Source organism: Staurois parvus, unplaced genomic scaffold (genome assembly GCF_062004578.1).
Source record: "Staurois parvus isolate SC_StPar_1 unplaced genomic scaffold, SC_StPar_1.0 ptg000564l, whole genome shotgun sequence".
In the NCBI taxonomy this organism is placed as follows: domain Eukaryota; kingdom Metazoa; phylum Chordata; class Amphibia; order Anura; family Ranidae; genus Staurois; species Staurois parvus.
The window spans coordinates 7,320,016-7,338,145 of record NW_028318360.1 but is presented as its reverse complement, the minus strand read 5'-3'; the positions used below and the strand labels follow the sequence as shown (position 1 = coordinate 7,338,145).

General features: G+C 40.5%; 1 protein-coding gene across 2 annotated transcripts in view; it reads left to right on the top strand.

The window, feature by feature from the left end:
• Nucleotides 1-17,893, top strand: part of TRMT44 (tRNA methyltransferase 44 homolog) — an 81,725-nt gene extending 63,832 nt beyond the window's left edge. The window contains exons 10-12 of one of the 2 annotated variants that reach the window (XM_089691573.1): nt 351-467; nt 14,817-14,854; nt 17,625-17,763. In XM_089691573.1, the coding sequence (XP_089547699.1) occupies nt 351-467; nt 14,817-14,839 (140 nt within the window). In that variant the 3' untranslated portion in view covers nt 14,840-14,854; nt 17,625-17,763. Of the gene's footprint in view, nt 1-350; nt 468-14,816; nt 14,855-17,624 lie in introns of both variants that reach the window. The other variant, XM_089691571.1, reaches the window with a different exon arrangement.
• Nucleotides 17,894-18,130: the final 237 nt, after the last annotated feature.

The window sequence follows — 18,130 nt, the reverse complement described above, 5'->3', positions numbered from 1 at the left end:
TAACTGGTTGTGAAATCTCCTTTAGGTTTACCAAGACTGTGGTCCTACAGAAATGGTCCATTTGGTTTGTGCAAAATCAGGCAGGGGCACCTGCACTACATACTCACTGGTATCTAAAGGTGATTATGGGATTGTGTATGGTTAGCTGTAGATAGGCTTTTACTTTACATAGTTGTTGGTAAATGTGGAGATCGTAGAATCGGGTTTTGATGATTTCAAGACAACTTCAACCATGCCACTTTTTAGAAGAATGGTTTCTGAGAGATACAAAGCTAAAGTGTGAAATTTTCATTGTATCAAACAAAAAACAGTAAGTAGCAATGATAATTATCTTTTTATTTTTCCATTAGGATGTCTTACAATACGAGAAGTAGCTGATGTCCTGGGCAAGGAGATATTACAGAGACTGAAGAATGAATGTGGAGGCCTACAGACACTGCTCAGAAACCATCACCAAGTCTTTGAAGGTAATAGCTAGAAAAGTGAACCTCCATTTTGTAGCATATAGTTTGGAGGATGGTGAGGGTAGAGGAGGCAAACATTGCCATGGTTTGCAGTTCTAAAGGTGTTAGTGCACTTTGGAAGGTTGCTGTTACATCCCATCTGCTCTACCTTTTAGCCACATCTCATTAATTTATGCATAGCTCTAGGGAGTTAGGTTGTGGGAGAGTTAGGTGGTATTTGAAGTGATAAAAACAAACGAGAAAGAAAATTAGTGCAAGACACTTGGTGAAAAGATCCTCATCAATTTCTCAAAAAAGGTCCCTTTCTAACCATTGACAAACCGATATCTCACCTAGAAGGAATGACGGGGAAGTCATCTCTTCTTGGCTAGATAAGACCATCATTATTAGCAAAGGCATTTTGGGGGGATACACATTCAGATATGTCTGATTTTTCTCCTGGGATAAGTCTGCTTTCCTTTCTACTGTATAGGGATAAACAGAACAGTGAGCTAAACCAGGCAATTCATATTGAAGGCAGAACTGTTTTTCAGATTTTGCCTGGGCATCAAAAGTTTTTTGTGCTAGAAAGTTTGTTTTATAACATCTTAATTATAGTTGGTTAGTAAGTTAAGACCTTAATGTAACATGGAACAAAGAATAATACTTTTATTTTAAGCTAAACTCCATGCAGATATGGAAAAACAAATGTTTTATTTATGATTGAATATAAAATATTGAATTTTCATAAACTTTAATATTTAAATTTACAACTGGCAGGTTGAGCTCCAGATTTCTTTCCACGTGTTTACTTACTTTTTTATAAGATAAATAAGATTGTATACACAAAAAGACATAAAACAGTTTAACCACTTCAAGTCCGGACACTTTCACCCCATTCCTGTCCAGGCCAATTTTCAGCTTTCAGTGCTATCACACTTTGAATGACAATTGTGCGGTCATGCAACACTGTAACCATATACATTTTTTAGCATTTTTCTTGAGACAGATAAAACTATTTTGGTGGTATTTATTCACCACTGGGATTTTTATTTCTCTTGCTATATTTATTCATTTATTTATTTATTTCAGGTACTTATATAGCGCCGTTGGTTTACGCAGCACTTTGCATATATATTGTACATTCACATCAGTCCCTAACCCTCAAGGGGTGTACAATCTAAGGTATATAAATGAAAAAGTCCAAACATTTTGAAAAAAATAACCCATATTAGTTTATAAGCAAAAATTATAATTTTTAAAAAATAATTTTTACATTTTTATTTAATTTTTTAATATTATGTTTTGTTTTGTTTTTTAACATACTGTCACCCTAGCAGTACAGTGTCACCATAGTGACACTGTACTACTTGAGGGGGGTGATGAGGATTTTTCTTTTCTTTTTTTTACACTGATTGCTTTTACACCCATAAAGGCTGTAAAAGCAATCATTTCTGCTGCTCTCTGGCTGCATTTTTGCAGCCATTGAGAAATACTGTGAGAGCTGTGATTGGTCATAGCTTGTCACATGGTACAAGGCTGTTGTGAATAGCCTTGTACCATGTGAAATCTGTAATCATTCACAGATTTCACTAGTCGTAAGCAATGATGTCAGGAAGTGATATCTTGCTTACTACTATTCATGTGATCACTGATTGGCCAGTCACACACACAGAGTTCCCGTACAGCGATCAGTGTTCCGGATCGTGGGGCGCGTGCTCCCAGGGAGGTTGCACAGGCAATGAATGTGGGAGGACGTTTATAAACGGTTACCCACTCCAGCACTGCTCCCGTCCAGCCATTTATGTACATGGGCTGGACGGGAAGTTGTTAAAAAAGGATACAATTTGAAGGAAAAGCTTTAAAGTGTCACTTAAAAAAAGAATTATAATTTTTATTTACGAATAAACTGCTTGTTATAGTAAGTCACGCTATAGTCCATATAGATCATTGGTAGTGGCATGCTCCCTGTCTTTAATGTAATTAAGCTGTGTCTTACATTAAAGAAAAGGAGCATGTGCTAGAAAGAAATATCATAGTTCTCTGTCACTATAACCTGAGTTATAGTTGGTCACATGTCCTGTGATGACACCGCAGGTTTTTTCAGGCCCGCCTCCCAGGCTGTGCAGAGTGGATTGGAACAGTCAGTCAAAGATCTGATCCACCCGAAGACATTGGTAGGTGGATCGGATCCTTGACTCACAGCTCCACTCTCCTTTGCATGACCTGAGTAGTGGGGGGGCCTGAAGAGGCTGAGGCGACCTTATAAAACATGTAACTTGGCCATACAGGGATGAAAAAAGAAAGTTGTGTCCCTAAACTGAATAGGCTGTAAACAGGCTGTATTTCCCAGCACAGTTCACATGTAAATGAATGGCTAGCACAGTGGCTAAATGGTTAGCACTTCCGCCTGGCAGTACTAGGGTTGTTGGTTCAAATCCCAACCACAGCACCACCTGCCTGGAGTTTGCATGTTCTCCCTGTGCCTGCGTGGGTTTCCTCCGGGTACTCTGGTTTCCTCCCACACTCCAAAGACATGCTGGTAGGTTAATTGGCTCCTGTCTAAATTGGCCCTAGTATGTGTATGTATGAATGTGAGTTAGGGACCTTAGATTGTACACCCCTGAGGGTTAGGGACTGATGTGAATGTACAATATATATGTAAAGCGCTGCGTAAATTGATGGCGCTATATAAGTACCTGAAATAAATAAATGTGCCCTGTTACTTAGACACTGTAATAGGATCACAGTTTACAATCACTTTAACTGGATTCTATATACAATATAGAATCCAGACTAGACTAGTATTAGCATGAAGACAAGTGCTTAGTCTAGTCGGATATAGAATGACAGCCCAAGCATTGAAGGATTTGTTTTTTCACAGTGCTGTCTGCTCTTTCTTCCTTTACGTATGGGCACAGAGTCTGTATTGCTGTACTCCTGTATGGTTTACAGGAGGTCCAGGACCAGACTATAATGTCAAGCAAGGGTGCTTGGATCACAAGACTGGCTGAACAGAATGACAAATGTTTGTGCAATGAAACCAGTTTTTATATTTAATTTGCGTATTTAGCAGATTGCCTGGACACGTTTCATTGCAATGTACTGTTATGTTTAGTTTCCTTGTGGAGACATTTCATTGCCCTTCTTTCTTTTTCGTTCATATAAAATAACATTCTAATTCCTGCCTTTTGTAAGCCCTCAATACAAGTGTGGGTCAGAATAAATTGCTGTTCTGACCTTAGCTTCCCTCCATTCTCCCAGGAAGACAGACCCCAAGGCTAAATGAAAACTATTTCCTCTCTCGGAGAAAACAGAATTACAGTTTCTTGCTTTTATGTAAACTGCAGCCTTTGTTTAATATCATCTGTCTTTTAACTTGAACAAATAGCTTTAGAGAATGATTTCGGTGTGGAGCTGCAATACTGCAAATGGTAAATACAAATGATTATACTTGAAATGTCTCTTAGTACATAATAATTTCTCAGATGTCGAGTGTTAGAGGTGGAGTTCCTGACTGTTGTTAAACTTTAAGCCCAGTAATTCTCCAACTTCTTTTTCTCTAGTTCACGTAAAGGACAGTACAGTTCTTCTAAGCTGTCTTAGTCTGCCATCCCTTTAATAATCAATGCTAATATGTCATGATCAATTTTGTATTATAATTTGACATTTATCAGTTTTTTTTTACAATACGAGAATTTTTACAATAGGAGAGTGAGGGGCCACAACATTTGACCAGTGAAACAATAGAAGAATGACAGTGTTCAGTTTGTTAGTATAGTTGGAGAACAAACTAGGAATGCTGGGTGTAGGGGGGAACCTTAATAAGCCCCTGGCTGGGTGGTGGTCACTCTAACAATTACCAAATGTATTGATTGTTTTTAACATTTAATGTTTATACGTTATGATCATTTTTGTATCATAATTTGACATTTATCTGTTATTTTTACCGGGGTAGTCTTGTCTGCATTTTAAGGTACCCTCAGCTCACATTCCTGGTAAGGTTTGTTCCACGAGGAATAGTTAGGCTGGCCATACGCTATACAATTTGCTTACAGTTTTCTGCCCAATTTCCTTTAGGTTTACCTTCCACTATGTAGTGCAAGGGCTGCCTAATTAGATATAATTGAAAGTGTTGTTTAGGTTTGACCTCATAGTATATGTTTTTTGGTAAATCTAAAGCAAAAATCTCAGGAAAAGTGTATAATGTATGGCTAGCCTTAGGCTGGCCATACACTATTCAATTTTCTGTCCAATTTTTTTGTCCAATTTTCTGTCCAATTTCTGCTCGATATCCTTTTAGATTTACCTTCAATTATGTAGTGCAAGGGCCTGTCTAATTGGATACAATTGAAAGTGTTCAGGTTTGACCTCAAAGTATATGGTTTTTGGTAAATCTAAAGCAAAAATCTCAGGAAGATTGTATAATGTATGGCCAGCCTTAGGCGTGCAAGTAGGTGTGCAAGCCTGATGCCAAAATTTTTAAGGGTCTAAGGCTGGCCATACATTATACAATTCTCTTTGGAAAATTGCTTTAGACTTACCAAAAACCATATAATATGAGATCAAACCTGAACAACACTTTCAATTGTATGCAGTTAGGTCCTTGTTCTACATAGTTTAAGATAAATCTAAAGGAAATTGGAAAGAAAATTGTATAGTGTATGGCCAGCCTTAGGCTGGATTTAGATTAGATTTAGATTTACTTTCAATTATGTAGTGCAAGGGCCTGCCTAATTGGATACAATTGAAAGCGTTGTTTAGGTTTGACCTCATATTATATGGTTTTGGTAAATCTAAAGCAATTTTCAAGAAAATTGCATAATGTATGGCCAGCCTTAGACCCTTAAAAATTTTGTCATCAGGCCTGCACACCTACGAAGGCTGACCATACATTATTCAATTTTCTTGAGAATTTTGCTTTAGATTTACCAAAACCATTTAATATGAGGTCAAACCTGAACAACACTTTCAATTGCATCCAATTAGGCAGGCCCTTGCACTACATAGTTGAAGGTAAATCTAAAGGAAATTGGGCAGAAATTGGACAGCAAATTGTCAGAAAATTGTTTATTGTATGGCCAGCATAAGTTATGCGAAGTAGTCAAACTTTCTGCAGGGCAATATATGAAATGCCTGTTTATCTCATGCCCAAAGAATTTCAACACCAACGGTTCAACTTCCCAACAGTCAGCAAATTGGAAAATTGGTTGGTTGTTTTGCACATGTGGGGTAGGTGCTGGTAGGTGAGCTTTGAAAACATTTGGACTCTTATAGTGATTATAAACACCATTGATGTGACTGGCCCCGGGTGATACACAGATGAAACAAATCCCTCATATATAAGATGAACCTGTTTATCTGCAGCCATCTTTCCCCTACATCCATTCAAAGTGCAGAATTTACAAGGAATTCTCAGCTCTGAAAAGCAGGGGGAGAGCTGAAGTTACATCAGTGAGGAGAGCTCAGAGAGCTGATAAGTGGAAAGGGAGCAGTTAAAGCACCTAGAGGAGTACATAGCAGTCAGACAGCTGCACACTGTATCAGACCTGTAGTTTAGGATGGCCCTTGGTAAGGTTCAGAACAGTCTTTTTGTGCCCTCTTTTTCAAAAGTCTTTGCAGCAGAAAAAGGTGAAAAAAGGATTTTGCCCCTTTCCTGATATTTTTTTCTTTTTTTTTGCATATTGCTAAAGGATTCAGATTATCAAACAAATGTTAATATTACACAAATAACCAGAGTAAATGCAAAATGCAGTTTTTAAATTATAATTTCATTTATTAAGGGGAAAAAAGATGTCCAAACCTGCCTGGCCCTATGTGAAAAAGTAATTGCCACCTAAACCCCCTGCTGCCTAACTGGAGTGCGCTTGAGTTTGAGGTCACGGACTGATGGCCAGACATTTTCCTTCAGGATTTTCTGGTAGAATGTAGAGTTAATGGTTCCATCATTTACGGCAAGTCGTCCAGGTCCTCACGCTGCAAAGCAGCCCCAGACCATCACACTACCACCACCGTGTTTGACTGTTGGTATGATGTTCTTTTTATGAAATGCTGTGTTAGTTTTACGTCGGCTGTAACGGGACGCACACATTCCAAAAAATTAAACTTTTGTCTCATCAGTTCACAGAATATTTGCCCATAAGTTGTTGGGATAATCAGGATGTTTTGAGGGGATGTTGTGTGCTTGGATACAACTTTGATTTTTTTTGCTATTAAAAAAAAAATTTTTCTACTTGCCTTTTTTTTTTTTTTTTTTTTATCACATAGGGACAAAAAGTCCCTTATGTGATAGTTGTTTGGTGACAGGTTCTTTTTTAATGAGACATGCAGGGTCTAAAAGACTCCCCTGAATGTAATGCAGTGTACATCACACTGCTTTACATTCTTTCCTGGCCTCAATGGGCAGAAAATTGTGTATGGGGACCAGGAAGTTATGTCAAATGGCATTTTGGGTCAGGACAATAAGGGGAGGACAGCGGATGTGTTCGCTCTCCTGCCTCTCCTCTAGATGCCAGCGCACACTGAGCCAGTCCCAGGCCCGCAGACGAGCAGGCGGAGCCCGGGAGACTTGGCAAGCAGGGAGCAGGGGGGGGGAGGCAGCAGAGACTGGCACTGTGGGCTGTGCGGAAGCAATTGTGCAGCAGGGCTAAAGGTTCAAAAAACTACCTGCCCGACGCCCGGAACTACATGTACCGGGCGTCTGGCAAAACAGATTCAACATCCCTGGTAGGACTCTGCAACAAAGTTTGTTAAAATCCTTGTAATGTACATAGATCACCCAGGGGGTAATGTTTCTTTACTCAACAAAAGTGGAGTTACTCTTCAACTGAGGCCTGCAGTTCTTTAGGATGTTCAGGGTTCTTTTATGACCATGTCGTCGTCGTGTACTTGGAGTAATTTTGGTAGGCCGGCCACTCCTGGGAAGGTTCACCACTGTTCCAAGTTTTCTCCATTCGTGGATAATGGCTCTCACCGTGGTTTGCGGAAGTCCCGGAGCCTTAGAAATAGCTTTGTAACCCTTTCCAGAGTGATACATGTCAATTACTTTGTTTCTTCCTCTGTTTTCGAATTTCTTTAGATTGTGGCATGATGTGTTGCTTTTAGAGATCTTTTATCTTCACTTTGTCAGACAGCTTCTAGCTTCTAAATGATTTCATAATTCCCTTGGTCTGGCAGTAATCAGGCCTGGGTGTGGCAAGTGAAATGTAACTCAGCTTTGCAAAAATATGGTTAATCTCAGCTCATTCATTATTTAGCAAAAAAAAAAAAAAAGAGGGGGGTGGTAATTACTTTTTCACAGAGGGCCTGGCAGGTTTGGACAGCTTTTCCCCTTTTAATAAATTAAATCATGCAAAAAAAATCAGGAGGGGGGGCAAATACTTTTCACAGCACTGTAGACAAAGGCTTGTGTACATTGGTGGTGCACATAGTAACATTTAAATCTGCTGTAGTCAAATGTTAAAACAATAAATAAACATGTAATACTTACCTGCCCTTTGCAATGGTGTTGCACAGAGTGTCCACGATGCCCCTCCTCTGGGGTCTCTCGCCGGTGCTCTCAGTTTCTCCTCTACTTTGTGCACGACCATAGAAAACCATTTCCTATGGGGGCGGACCTGCTCGCTCACTCCCAAGTGAGCTTGGGCTGTGTGTGATTACTGACACACACAGTGAGAGTCAGCCCTGCGCCCCTCCCGCTCCCTCACAGGATCTGATTGGCAGCAGCAGGAGCCAACTGCCTCCGTCCTGTGAATGCAGGGAGGGAGAATCAGGAGTGGCTACAAACACACCGCTGGATCAAGCGAGGTAAGTATTTGGTGGGGGAGTGAGCATACAAATACTGGGACATTTTTTACCTTAATGCAGGGAATGCATTAAAGTGGTTGTAAACCCTTACATATACCCAGTAAAGGGACTGGCCTCAGGTGATGCACAGAGATGAAACACATCCTCCTACATAAGTTGTACCTGTTTATCTACTGTCATCTTTCCCCTACATCTTTTCAAAGTGCAGAATTTACACAGGATCTCTCAGCTCTGAAAAACTGGGGGCTGTGCCCTCCCCATGTCTACATTTTATCTTGGTGTCAGGAAAATTATTCAAAAGTGACTTATGCTGATAACAGAGGAACAAGGCAGCAGACATAAATGACACTTAGTGCTCTGGATTGAGACAGGCACACACTATAAAGGTATTTGCTTTGTTCATATTTCATGTCTGAGGTTTACAACCACTTTAAGTTAAAAAATGTCTAACTTTAACCACTTGACCTCAGGAAGATGTACCCTCCTTCATGACCAAGCCATTTTTTGCGATACGGCACTGTGTTACTTTAACTGCTAATTGTACTGCTGTTGATCAGCTTCTGCTGTGTCCAGTTACAGCAGAAGTGGTGCTCTGGCGGCAGTCGCTTGCCCCCCCCCCCCAGTGGCAATCATGTATTTTATATACGTGATTTTGTACAGAACATCCGCCCTGTAGCAGTAAATCTGCTATAGGGCGGGACGGCAAGTGATTAATGGCCCATTCACACCATCTATGATTTTCCTCTGGCTGCATCTGTGCTTCCTGAGCTGGAGAGTTGTATTCCAGGGTTCAGCACTGGACGAGACGCAATCCATTGACATCTCTCCAAGTTTAGGGATACCATTTTATCTCGAGCCAGAGGCAATTTTTTATTTTTGTTTTTTTTTGTGCTTCGGTACCCAAGTCTAATCCTGAGATGCAGTCCCATCATAAAAGCTGGACCTCCAAACCCACCATGTTGGTAAAAAGTCCTCCGGGGAAGCCTGTTGGCATTCTCAACCATCTGGTATAAAGACATCTAAGATGCTTGGATCCAAGACGTTCAGCATTTTGTTCTGCTTCCACCTCACTTTATACTGTCAAATCTGCCAGCCTCTTGCAAAGACTATCAGATCTTCATTTATCTGTTCAGCAGCTTCTCTCTTAGGCGGTCATTGTCTCTGCTCCAGAGGAGGAAAGGTTTCAGAATTCCTACTGAAAACCTATTCACCATCCCCTAAGCAAATAGAGGCATTCACTCTATGCTTGATCTAAAGATCCTCAAAGCTTTCCTTTGCATTCATAAATTCTAAATGGGATTTGCCAGGTCAGTAATTGCTTCCCCAGCAGGCTGAATGTAAAAAAACGGAAGCAATTCCCCCATCCTCCCCACTGTGATATTGTATTGTGACAGCAGAAAGACTCCCCCGCTGTCAGAATACACAGATCAGCACTGCAACCTATTGCCTACAGCTTTTATCCAACAGTTGGAACAGGACAGTTGAACAGAATTCGATCAGTAGATCAACTTCTGTTCAACTGCAGTGGTTACTCGTGGATGTAAATTTGACTGGTCCCTGCTGAACTGGCTGAATGTCGATCCATGTATGGCTAGCTCAAGACTGACCCTGTGTCCTGTAATGTACTCCAAGAAAAAGATTTTTTGGGGTAAGTCAAAAATCCTATTTTGTAAATTATTTGCGCATCACTAATTATATTAAACAAAACATTTTCAACAAGACCACAAAGGACACTTTGCATTTCAATGTCTTTATTGAAAAAATAGCTTAAACAATTAAGTTCTTTATTAAAATAATTATGTAAATTTACATTAATTACATTTCAACTGTCTTGGCCCTTCTGTATTCATACTACTTTAAACTAAGAACTTTTGTAGGTGCTGATAAGATATAGTATGTGCAGAAGTAAGCAGACGGTTTGGCCTAGTCCTTCATACAGATCTGTTTCAGTTCATTTTGGGGAGATTTTGCTTAAAAATTCTGCTTTTGGATCATTCCCTAGTATTTCAGTGGGATTGATGTCGGGACTTTATAATTTTAACCTCCCTAGCAGTCTGATTATGTCCATATTTCTGTGCTGAAAGCAGTGGATTTTTTTTGCATGGAAATATGTATATTTTTTATTGTAGGCCTATAATTTTTATGAATAACTCACTGAAATCTGTCCGAACAAGAGTCTAGTAAATATCCCGGGTATGTTAAAATTTGAAACCCGAAATCATAAATTATAATTTAATAAATAATCATAAAAAATAATATAATAAATTTAATTCAATAATCTAATCAAACCAAAAACACTGAAATTTGAAATATAGCGCCAAGTTTGCACATCACTGAGCAAAGTCGCAAAATCATTTTCAGTGTCTGATGACGAATTTCCCCACAAATCATTATCACTCAATTCTGCAAGTGGTTCTGATTTACTATCGCTGTTCTCTAGCCGATCTAAAACCGATTTTGACCTAAAGGGACGCTTTTTGGATGCCATGGACGTTTCTCAGTTTCCAGGCAGAAAGAACAGTAAAAATGTAGGCAGGGCACAGGACAAAGCACTCGGGACAAAATGTATGTGAAATGGTTTGATACAGTAATGTTTTACTATGTGATTTTAGTGAATTTAGTGAATGTTACTTTTTGTCATTTTCAAATTTCCTTCCGTTCCGTCCCCCGTACGTCCTGACGTTGCAGGGGACAGAACCCAGAAGACAGATGCCGGCATCCGCCGGAGGACATTACAGGGGACACTGCAGGAGGGACATCGTGGGAGCGCAGGACAAGGTAAGAGAAGAACAGATCCCGGAGCAGCGCCGCATGGTTAGTCCGAGTGTAGCTCGGAGTTACCGCTTGTGGTACTGAAACTTTACCCTGAGCTACACTTGGGAATACCACCAGGGAGGTTAAAGCACAAAATTTCTTCTTTTTGGGTCACTATGTGGACAGTAAGTATTTTCAAAATTCATCTCCTTTTCTGTTTTAGATTGCTTACAGAAGCTCTGACATTCTGCTAAAGATTTGCCTCAAATGTATTGTAATTAATTGGTTCCTCAAAGACTGCAAGATGTACAGTCCCTGAGGCAACAAAGCAGACCCACCTTCTAATCTGTTCAATACACTGTACAGCCAGGATTAAGTTTTGATGACGGTGTTGCTGTGTCGTTATCTGCAAACATAATGGGGAGAAGTATATTTAACCAAAAAAAGATCTAATGGTTTAGCTAGGTTGAGACATTTTTTAAATGGTGATTTCCCTCATCATATCCACCTTTTGCACACCTTTTTTTTTTCCCATAGATGCTATATGATTTTTCTCCATAGTTCCTTACATGTTACCCTAGGATTCTGTATCATTTTTTGAGGATTGTATGGTGTACTTTGATCTTTGTAAGACGCCCACATAAAAAGAGAATAGCACTGTGTTGGCAAACTGGCTGCCTGACTGTGGACTGTTGGATCTCGAAATCCTTTAGTAACCCTTTCCAGTCCTATAGCTTCAACAACTCTTCTTCTGAGATGCTGTAATTGGACATGTCCAGATTTCACTTCAACAGAATCTTGTTGTAAAGAACAGTGCAGATCAGTGAAGAAGAAAAATTGCTTATTTGCGAAATGTTATAACAAACTAAGAAAGACTTATTTGTTTTTTCAAAATGTTTGGTCTCTATTTATTTAGCAAAAAATAAAAACCAAAAATAAAGCTCTATCTGTCTCGGGCCAATCACAGGCTATCACAGAGGTCATGAGCTTGAGAGCTGGCCTCCTGGTTCCCAATCATTGGTATGAGACTTGCAGCTGATGGTGACAACACTGCCTCTCAGTGTTACAATACACCTACCATTCGATTTTTAGACTGATCATTTCTTTGTGAGTGGGTAAACATTCAAAATCAGCAGAGGATCAAATACTTATTTCCTTCACTGTATACGATTGTTCTCAAACTGAAGGGCTTGAAAATAATGAATTGCCAATAGTTTTGTGTTAACGGTGGGATTTAGCTCCATGTTCTGACACTACCTAGAAGTGCCAAAACTTTACCTGTCAGAACTGGTTTGGGATTCAATTGTGATTGGATTTGGGAGGCTTTAAGGAAGAACACTGTAAGTACCTAAATTAAGCCTGGTATCCTCTTCCCCTAACAGTTCCTGTACAGCAGAACTGGAGTGTGAGATAAATTAGAAGTGCAAGGAGCCAATCGGTTTATTTGCTAACAAGAAGCATGCAAATTGGAGAAAAGAGCAGAGCGATAGAGAGGCTAATTGTGCTGACTGTTGTTTTACTGTCCAATGACAGGCTGGAGTGGGTCCAGGACAACCTAGGCTTAGATGCAGGGGGGTCAAACTGGCGGCCCTCCCATCATGCCTTTTGCCTTTTGGAGTCATGCTTGTAACTGTCATTCTTGCAATGCCTCATGGGACTTATAGTTTGGCAACAGCTGGAGGGCCGCCAGTTTGACACCCGTGGGCCTTAGAGGAAGTAGGTTGAATAGTTCTAGACATCAAATTGAGGACATCTAGTGGCAGGAAGAAAAGTACTGTGGATGTAAACTCTAACAAAAGCTGCTAGAATATTCAGCTTCAATTAATTCAATGGGCTATTCATTTTTTATCCTTTTTTGGCTGGAGTTTTGCTTTAAAGGCTATGTTCACCTTTTCAGAAAAACATTATAAATGCATATATTTTTGCAGAAAAAAATGTGGATTTATAATTAAAAGTACATACCGCTGGGACATGTAATATGTTCCAAAGGTAAACGTATCCTTCAGGTGCCTGATTTTTATCATTGTAGTGATTTCCTTAACGGGTGGGGCAGCTGAGGTGTCTGATATGAATGGCTGTGAGTGAAAGATGAATCATGAAGAGTTCTCTCCACAGCCTGCAGCTACTCTAAGGACTCGTTTACACGGGAGGTTGGGGGGCAGTGAAACCCCATGGTTGATCCCTAGTTATACTGCCCCCACCTCTCCTCCCTTAGCTACAGAAGCAGATGCTTTGCGTCATGGCTGCAGCAGGAATTATGCCCACTGTCATGTTTGGCAAGCGTGGCACCTGCCAAGCGCGACCTATTCAAATGAATGGGGCTGCTCTTCATCGTGCAGCACATTCGGTTGCGGCATGCTAGTGCAGAGTTCGAGTGGTGAAAGCAATCCTCACCAACTGTTAAATACTCTCTGAAGAGCAATCCAAACGCAGACTGCTTTTCAAAGTACAAAGCACGTGTGTATGAGCCCTAATACTCCAGATCTAGAATGCATTCCTGTTTCAATAGGTTTTTTTGTTTTCAAAAAAGATAATAAAAATATGTCGCTCAGTTTTACATCAATAAGTCACTAAGGTGCAGTTGAATAGATTCTTGAACAGTAAGGACCCTTTCACATAGAGACAATTTGGAATCGTGACAAAATGCGTGGGTAAAATCGCACCTGGATCAGGGCCAAAATTTGGTGTCTGAGCTACATTGGTGAGAGAAATGCATAAACCTGCAAAATGCCTGGACCTGACACATGGCACAGCTGTTTTAATATGTTATTCAATTTTACTTAAAGTGCATTTCCACTTTTGCAGTCAAATTGGGATAACATTTGCTTTATATTTGTTACACGTTCTCATTAACATAGCATAACTGAAAAAGGAATGTACAAAATGCTGCTTACATTAGGTGCTTTCTACTTGCTTAACCACTTAAAGCGGAGCTCCACCCAAAAGGGGAAGTTCCACTTTAAGCCTTTGTCCCCCGCTCCCCATTAAGGATTGGCACCTTTGGGGAGTGGGTACCCAAATTTTCAGGTACCCGCTCCCACTTCCGCTGCAATTGCTCAGATGATCGGAAACGGAAGTTGTCCTCCCCCCCCATAGTCTTCTGGGACACGTGACAGGTCCCAGAAGACTACGGGACCATTCACAAAGAGCAGCGCTTCTCGCACATGCGCAGTGGGCACTCGGCTATGAAGCCGCAAGCTCTCACAGCCGGGTGCCCACACTGAAGATGCTGGCGCCAGGGAGAGAAGACGGTCAGTGAAAGCAGCTGTTGTGAGAACACCGCTGGACCGAGGGACAGGTAAGTGACAGGTAATAGTCAGCAGCTACAGTTTTTGTAGCTGCTGACTTTTTTTTTCAGGTGGAACTCCGCTTTAAGCTTTTTTTTTAAGATTTTGCCACCTTAATGACCAGGCCATGTTTTACTATTCGGCACTGCTCTATTTTAACTGGCAATTGCACAGTCATGCAACATTGTACCCAAATGAAACTGCTATAATTTTTGACACAGAGCTATCTTTTGGTGTAATTTGATAATCACTGGGTTTTTTATTATATAAACAAAAAACACAAAAAATGTTGCAATAAAAATAATTTTTTACTTTCTGCTATAAAACATATCCGATAACAAAAATTAAATCAACTTTTTTCAGAAATTTAGGCCAAAAAAGTATTCTGCTACATATTCTTAGTTAAAAAAAATCCCAAGAAGTGTAAATTGGTTTGCATGAAAGTTACAGCGTGCACAAACTATGGGATATATCGTGTACAAACTATGGGATATATACTGGAATTTTTATTTATTTTTCATACTAGTAATCGCGGTGATCAGAGACTAAAGCCAGGAATACATGGTAAGAAATTAGAAAAATTTATTTGGTCAAATGATCTACCAATTTTATCTTCGTTGATGAGCAGGATGTTGTTACTAATAACGATATTTTGAACGAAAAAATCCGGTTGAAAAGTGAAAAATGTTGTCATTTCGCATGCGAACAACCGATTTTCTATGCAGTGGTCTGACAGTCGTCCGAAAAAAATCTATCAAACGCTATCACTTATGAGCAGAAACAGAAGATGACCCAGATATTTATAACCAAGGATCCATAAATCCAATTATGTCCAGATGTTCAAGGATTCATAAATCCAATGTAATCCAATTAATTCCAAGGATTTATGTCCAATCGCTCGTTCTGGGTGGAAGGGCTTGGCTACAAGGTCACACGCACACTGCATCACTTCCATTTGTATGGAAGATGTCAACACTACGTATTGCTCGATGAACGATTTTTTTTCGATTGGTTAATGTGGGCTACAGTTTCGATCAACGATTGCCGATTGGTCGCCGGATGACCAATCGGTCGATTTTCTTACCGTGTATTCCTGCCATTATACTGGGACTGTGATAGTGCAGTGGGCAATCTGACACTGAAACGTTGTGTGAACTGACTGTCATTGACACCTCCAGTGACACCAATACAGGGATCAGTGCTAATACTATACACGGTCACTGTACTAATGACACTGGCTGGGAAGGTGTTAACATCTAGAGGCAATCAAAGGGTTAACTGTGTGTCTAACATTGTTTACTGTGTGTAGTATGTGCTTCATTTACTAAGCGGTGTGCCTGTTTTTATGTACTGCTTTGCAAGGAGAAAAAAATCATCAAATTGCTGCTGTCCGTACATAGCTCTGTGGAAGTCAACAAAGAGCTCTGTTTTGTCATTCACTCAATTGATCGGTGATCGGCTTGTGCTGTAATGAATCACAGCACAGCCGGGACACCCCCCTACCCAGAAATGCTGGATCACGTAAACATACAGTGAAGGGAATAAGTATTTGATCCCCTGCTGATTTTGAATGTTTGCCCACTCACAAAGAAATGATCAGTCTAAAAATCGAATGGTCGGTGTATTGTAACACTGAGAGACAGAGGAGCAACAAAAAATTCAAAAGAAATGCACATCTAACAAATGATGCACTGATTTGCATGTTCATGAGGGAAATAAGTACTTGATCCCCTTCACAAAACATGACTTGGTACAGCAAATCACTTGTTGGCAATCACAGAGGTCAGACGTTTCCTGTAGTTAGCCACCAGGTTTGTACACATCTCAGGAGGGACTTTGGCCCACTCCTCTAGGCAGATCCTCTCCAAGTCATTAAGGTTTAGTGGCTGACATTTGGCAACTCGAACTTTCAGCTCCCTCCACAGATTTTAAAAAGGATTAAGGTCTGGAGACCTTAATGTGCTTCTTCTTGAGCCACTCCTTTGTTGCCTTGGCCGTGTGTTTTGGGTCATTGTCATGCTGGAACACCCATCCACGACCCATTTTCAGTGCCCTGGCTGAGGGAAGAAGGTTCTCACCCAGTACATTGTCCAGTCCATCGTCCCTTTGATGCGGTGCAGTTGTCCTGTCCCCTTAGCAGAAAAACACCCCCAAAGCAGAATGTTTCCACCACCATGTTTGACAGTTGGTATGGTGTTCTTTGGATCATAGGCAGCATTCCTCCTCTTCCAAACACGGCGAGTTGAGTTGATGCCAAAGAGCTCGATTTTGGTCTCATCTGACCACAACACTTTGAACCAGTCCTCCTCTGCATCATTCAGATGTTCAGTGGCAAACTTCAGGCGGGCCTGGACATGTGCTTTCTTGAGCAGGGGGACCTTACGGGCTCTACAGGATTTCATTCCTTGTCGGCGTAGTGTGTTACCAATTGTTTTCTTGGTGACTGTGGTCCCAGCTGCCTGGAGATCATTGACAAGATCCTCATATGTAGTTCTGGATGATTCCTCACTATTCTCATGATCATTGACACTCCACGAGGTGAGATCTTGCATGGTGCACCAGACCTAGGGAGACTCTGACAGTTGTTTTGTGTTTCTTCCATTTGCGAATGATTGCACCAACCGTTGTCACCTTCTCACCAAACTGCTTGGCGATAGTTTTGTAGCTCACTCCAGCCTTGTGTAGGTCTACAGTCATGTCCCTGACATCCTTGGACAGCTCTTTGGTCATTGCCATGGTGGAGAGCTTGGAATCTGATTGTTTGATTGCTCCTGTGGACAGGTGTCTTTTATACAGGTAACAAAATGAGATTAGCAGCACTCTTTTTAAGAGACTTCTAATCTCAGCTTGTTACCTGTATGAAAGACACTCGGTAGCCAGAAATCCTGCTGAATGATAGGGGAACAAATACTTATTTCCCTCATGAACATGCAAATCTGTGCATAATTTGTTAGACATGCATTTCTTTTGAATTTTTTTGTTGCTATTCTGTCTCAGTGTTGCAATACACCTACCATTCGATTTTTAGACTGATCATTTCTTTGTGAGTGGGCAAACATTCAAAATCAGCAGTGGATCAAATACTTATTTCCTTCACTTTATGCGATCCAGCTGCCGCCCTGTAGTAGTAAAGCTACAGGAGGCAGTCCACAAGCGTTCAGAAATTACATGGTTTCCTTGCTTTGTAATGTTTAGGAGGGGGCTGTGGAGTAATATGTAATCTGTGCACATAATGAAAATTAAAGTGGGGTTTACACAATTGCAATTACCCTTTAAAATGCATTAATTCTGTGTGTAGTTTTAATTCTCTTCATGTATTGTCTTTATTTTGCAGTCATGAATTCCAGGGTTTCTATACGTGACTGGAGCCAAGATGAGAAAACGCCATCAAACAAAACCAAAGCGGAAGCCAAAAAAAGACTTTTACCCGATGTTTTAAAAACAAGACTGTGCTGGTTTTATGTAAACCACCCTAACGGCTGCCCTCGTGTCGCCTGCAAGTGCCCTTACGCACATGGGCCTGGGGAGCTGCGGCCAAGTACACTTACTGACAGGAAAAAACACAGACCTCACGAATCCCTTTAAATAAAAACAATAAACCTAGCAAGTTGTTGTTTTTATTATTTGTGGTGTTTTCCTTGATTTTTACCTAATTAGTATGTTTATCGAACAAAAGAACAATTTTGTGTGAATTGTTTGGCTAATTAAGCTGGAAACATGGTTAGCGCTGTGATTCATTGGGCTTTTTGTTCTTGACATTTGTCACATTTGGTCTGTAGCACCTGCCTACATCTTGCTGCAAAAATTTGATGTATGGTTTTTATAAATCTATATGACAAG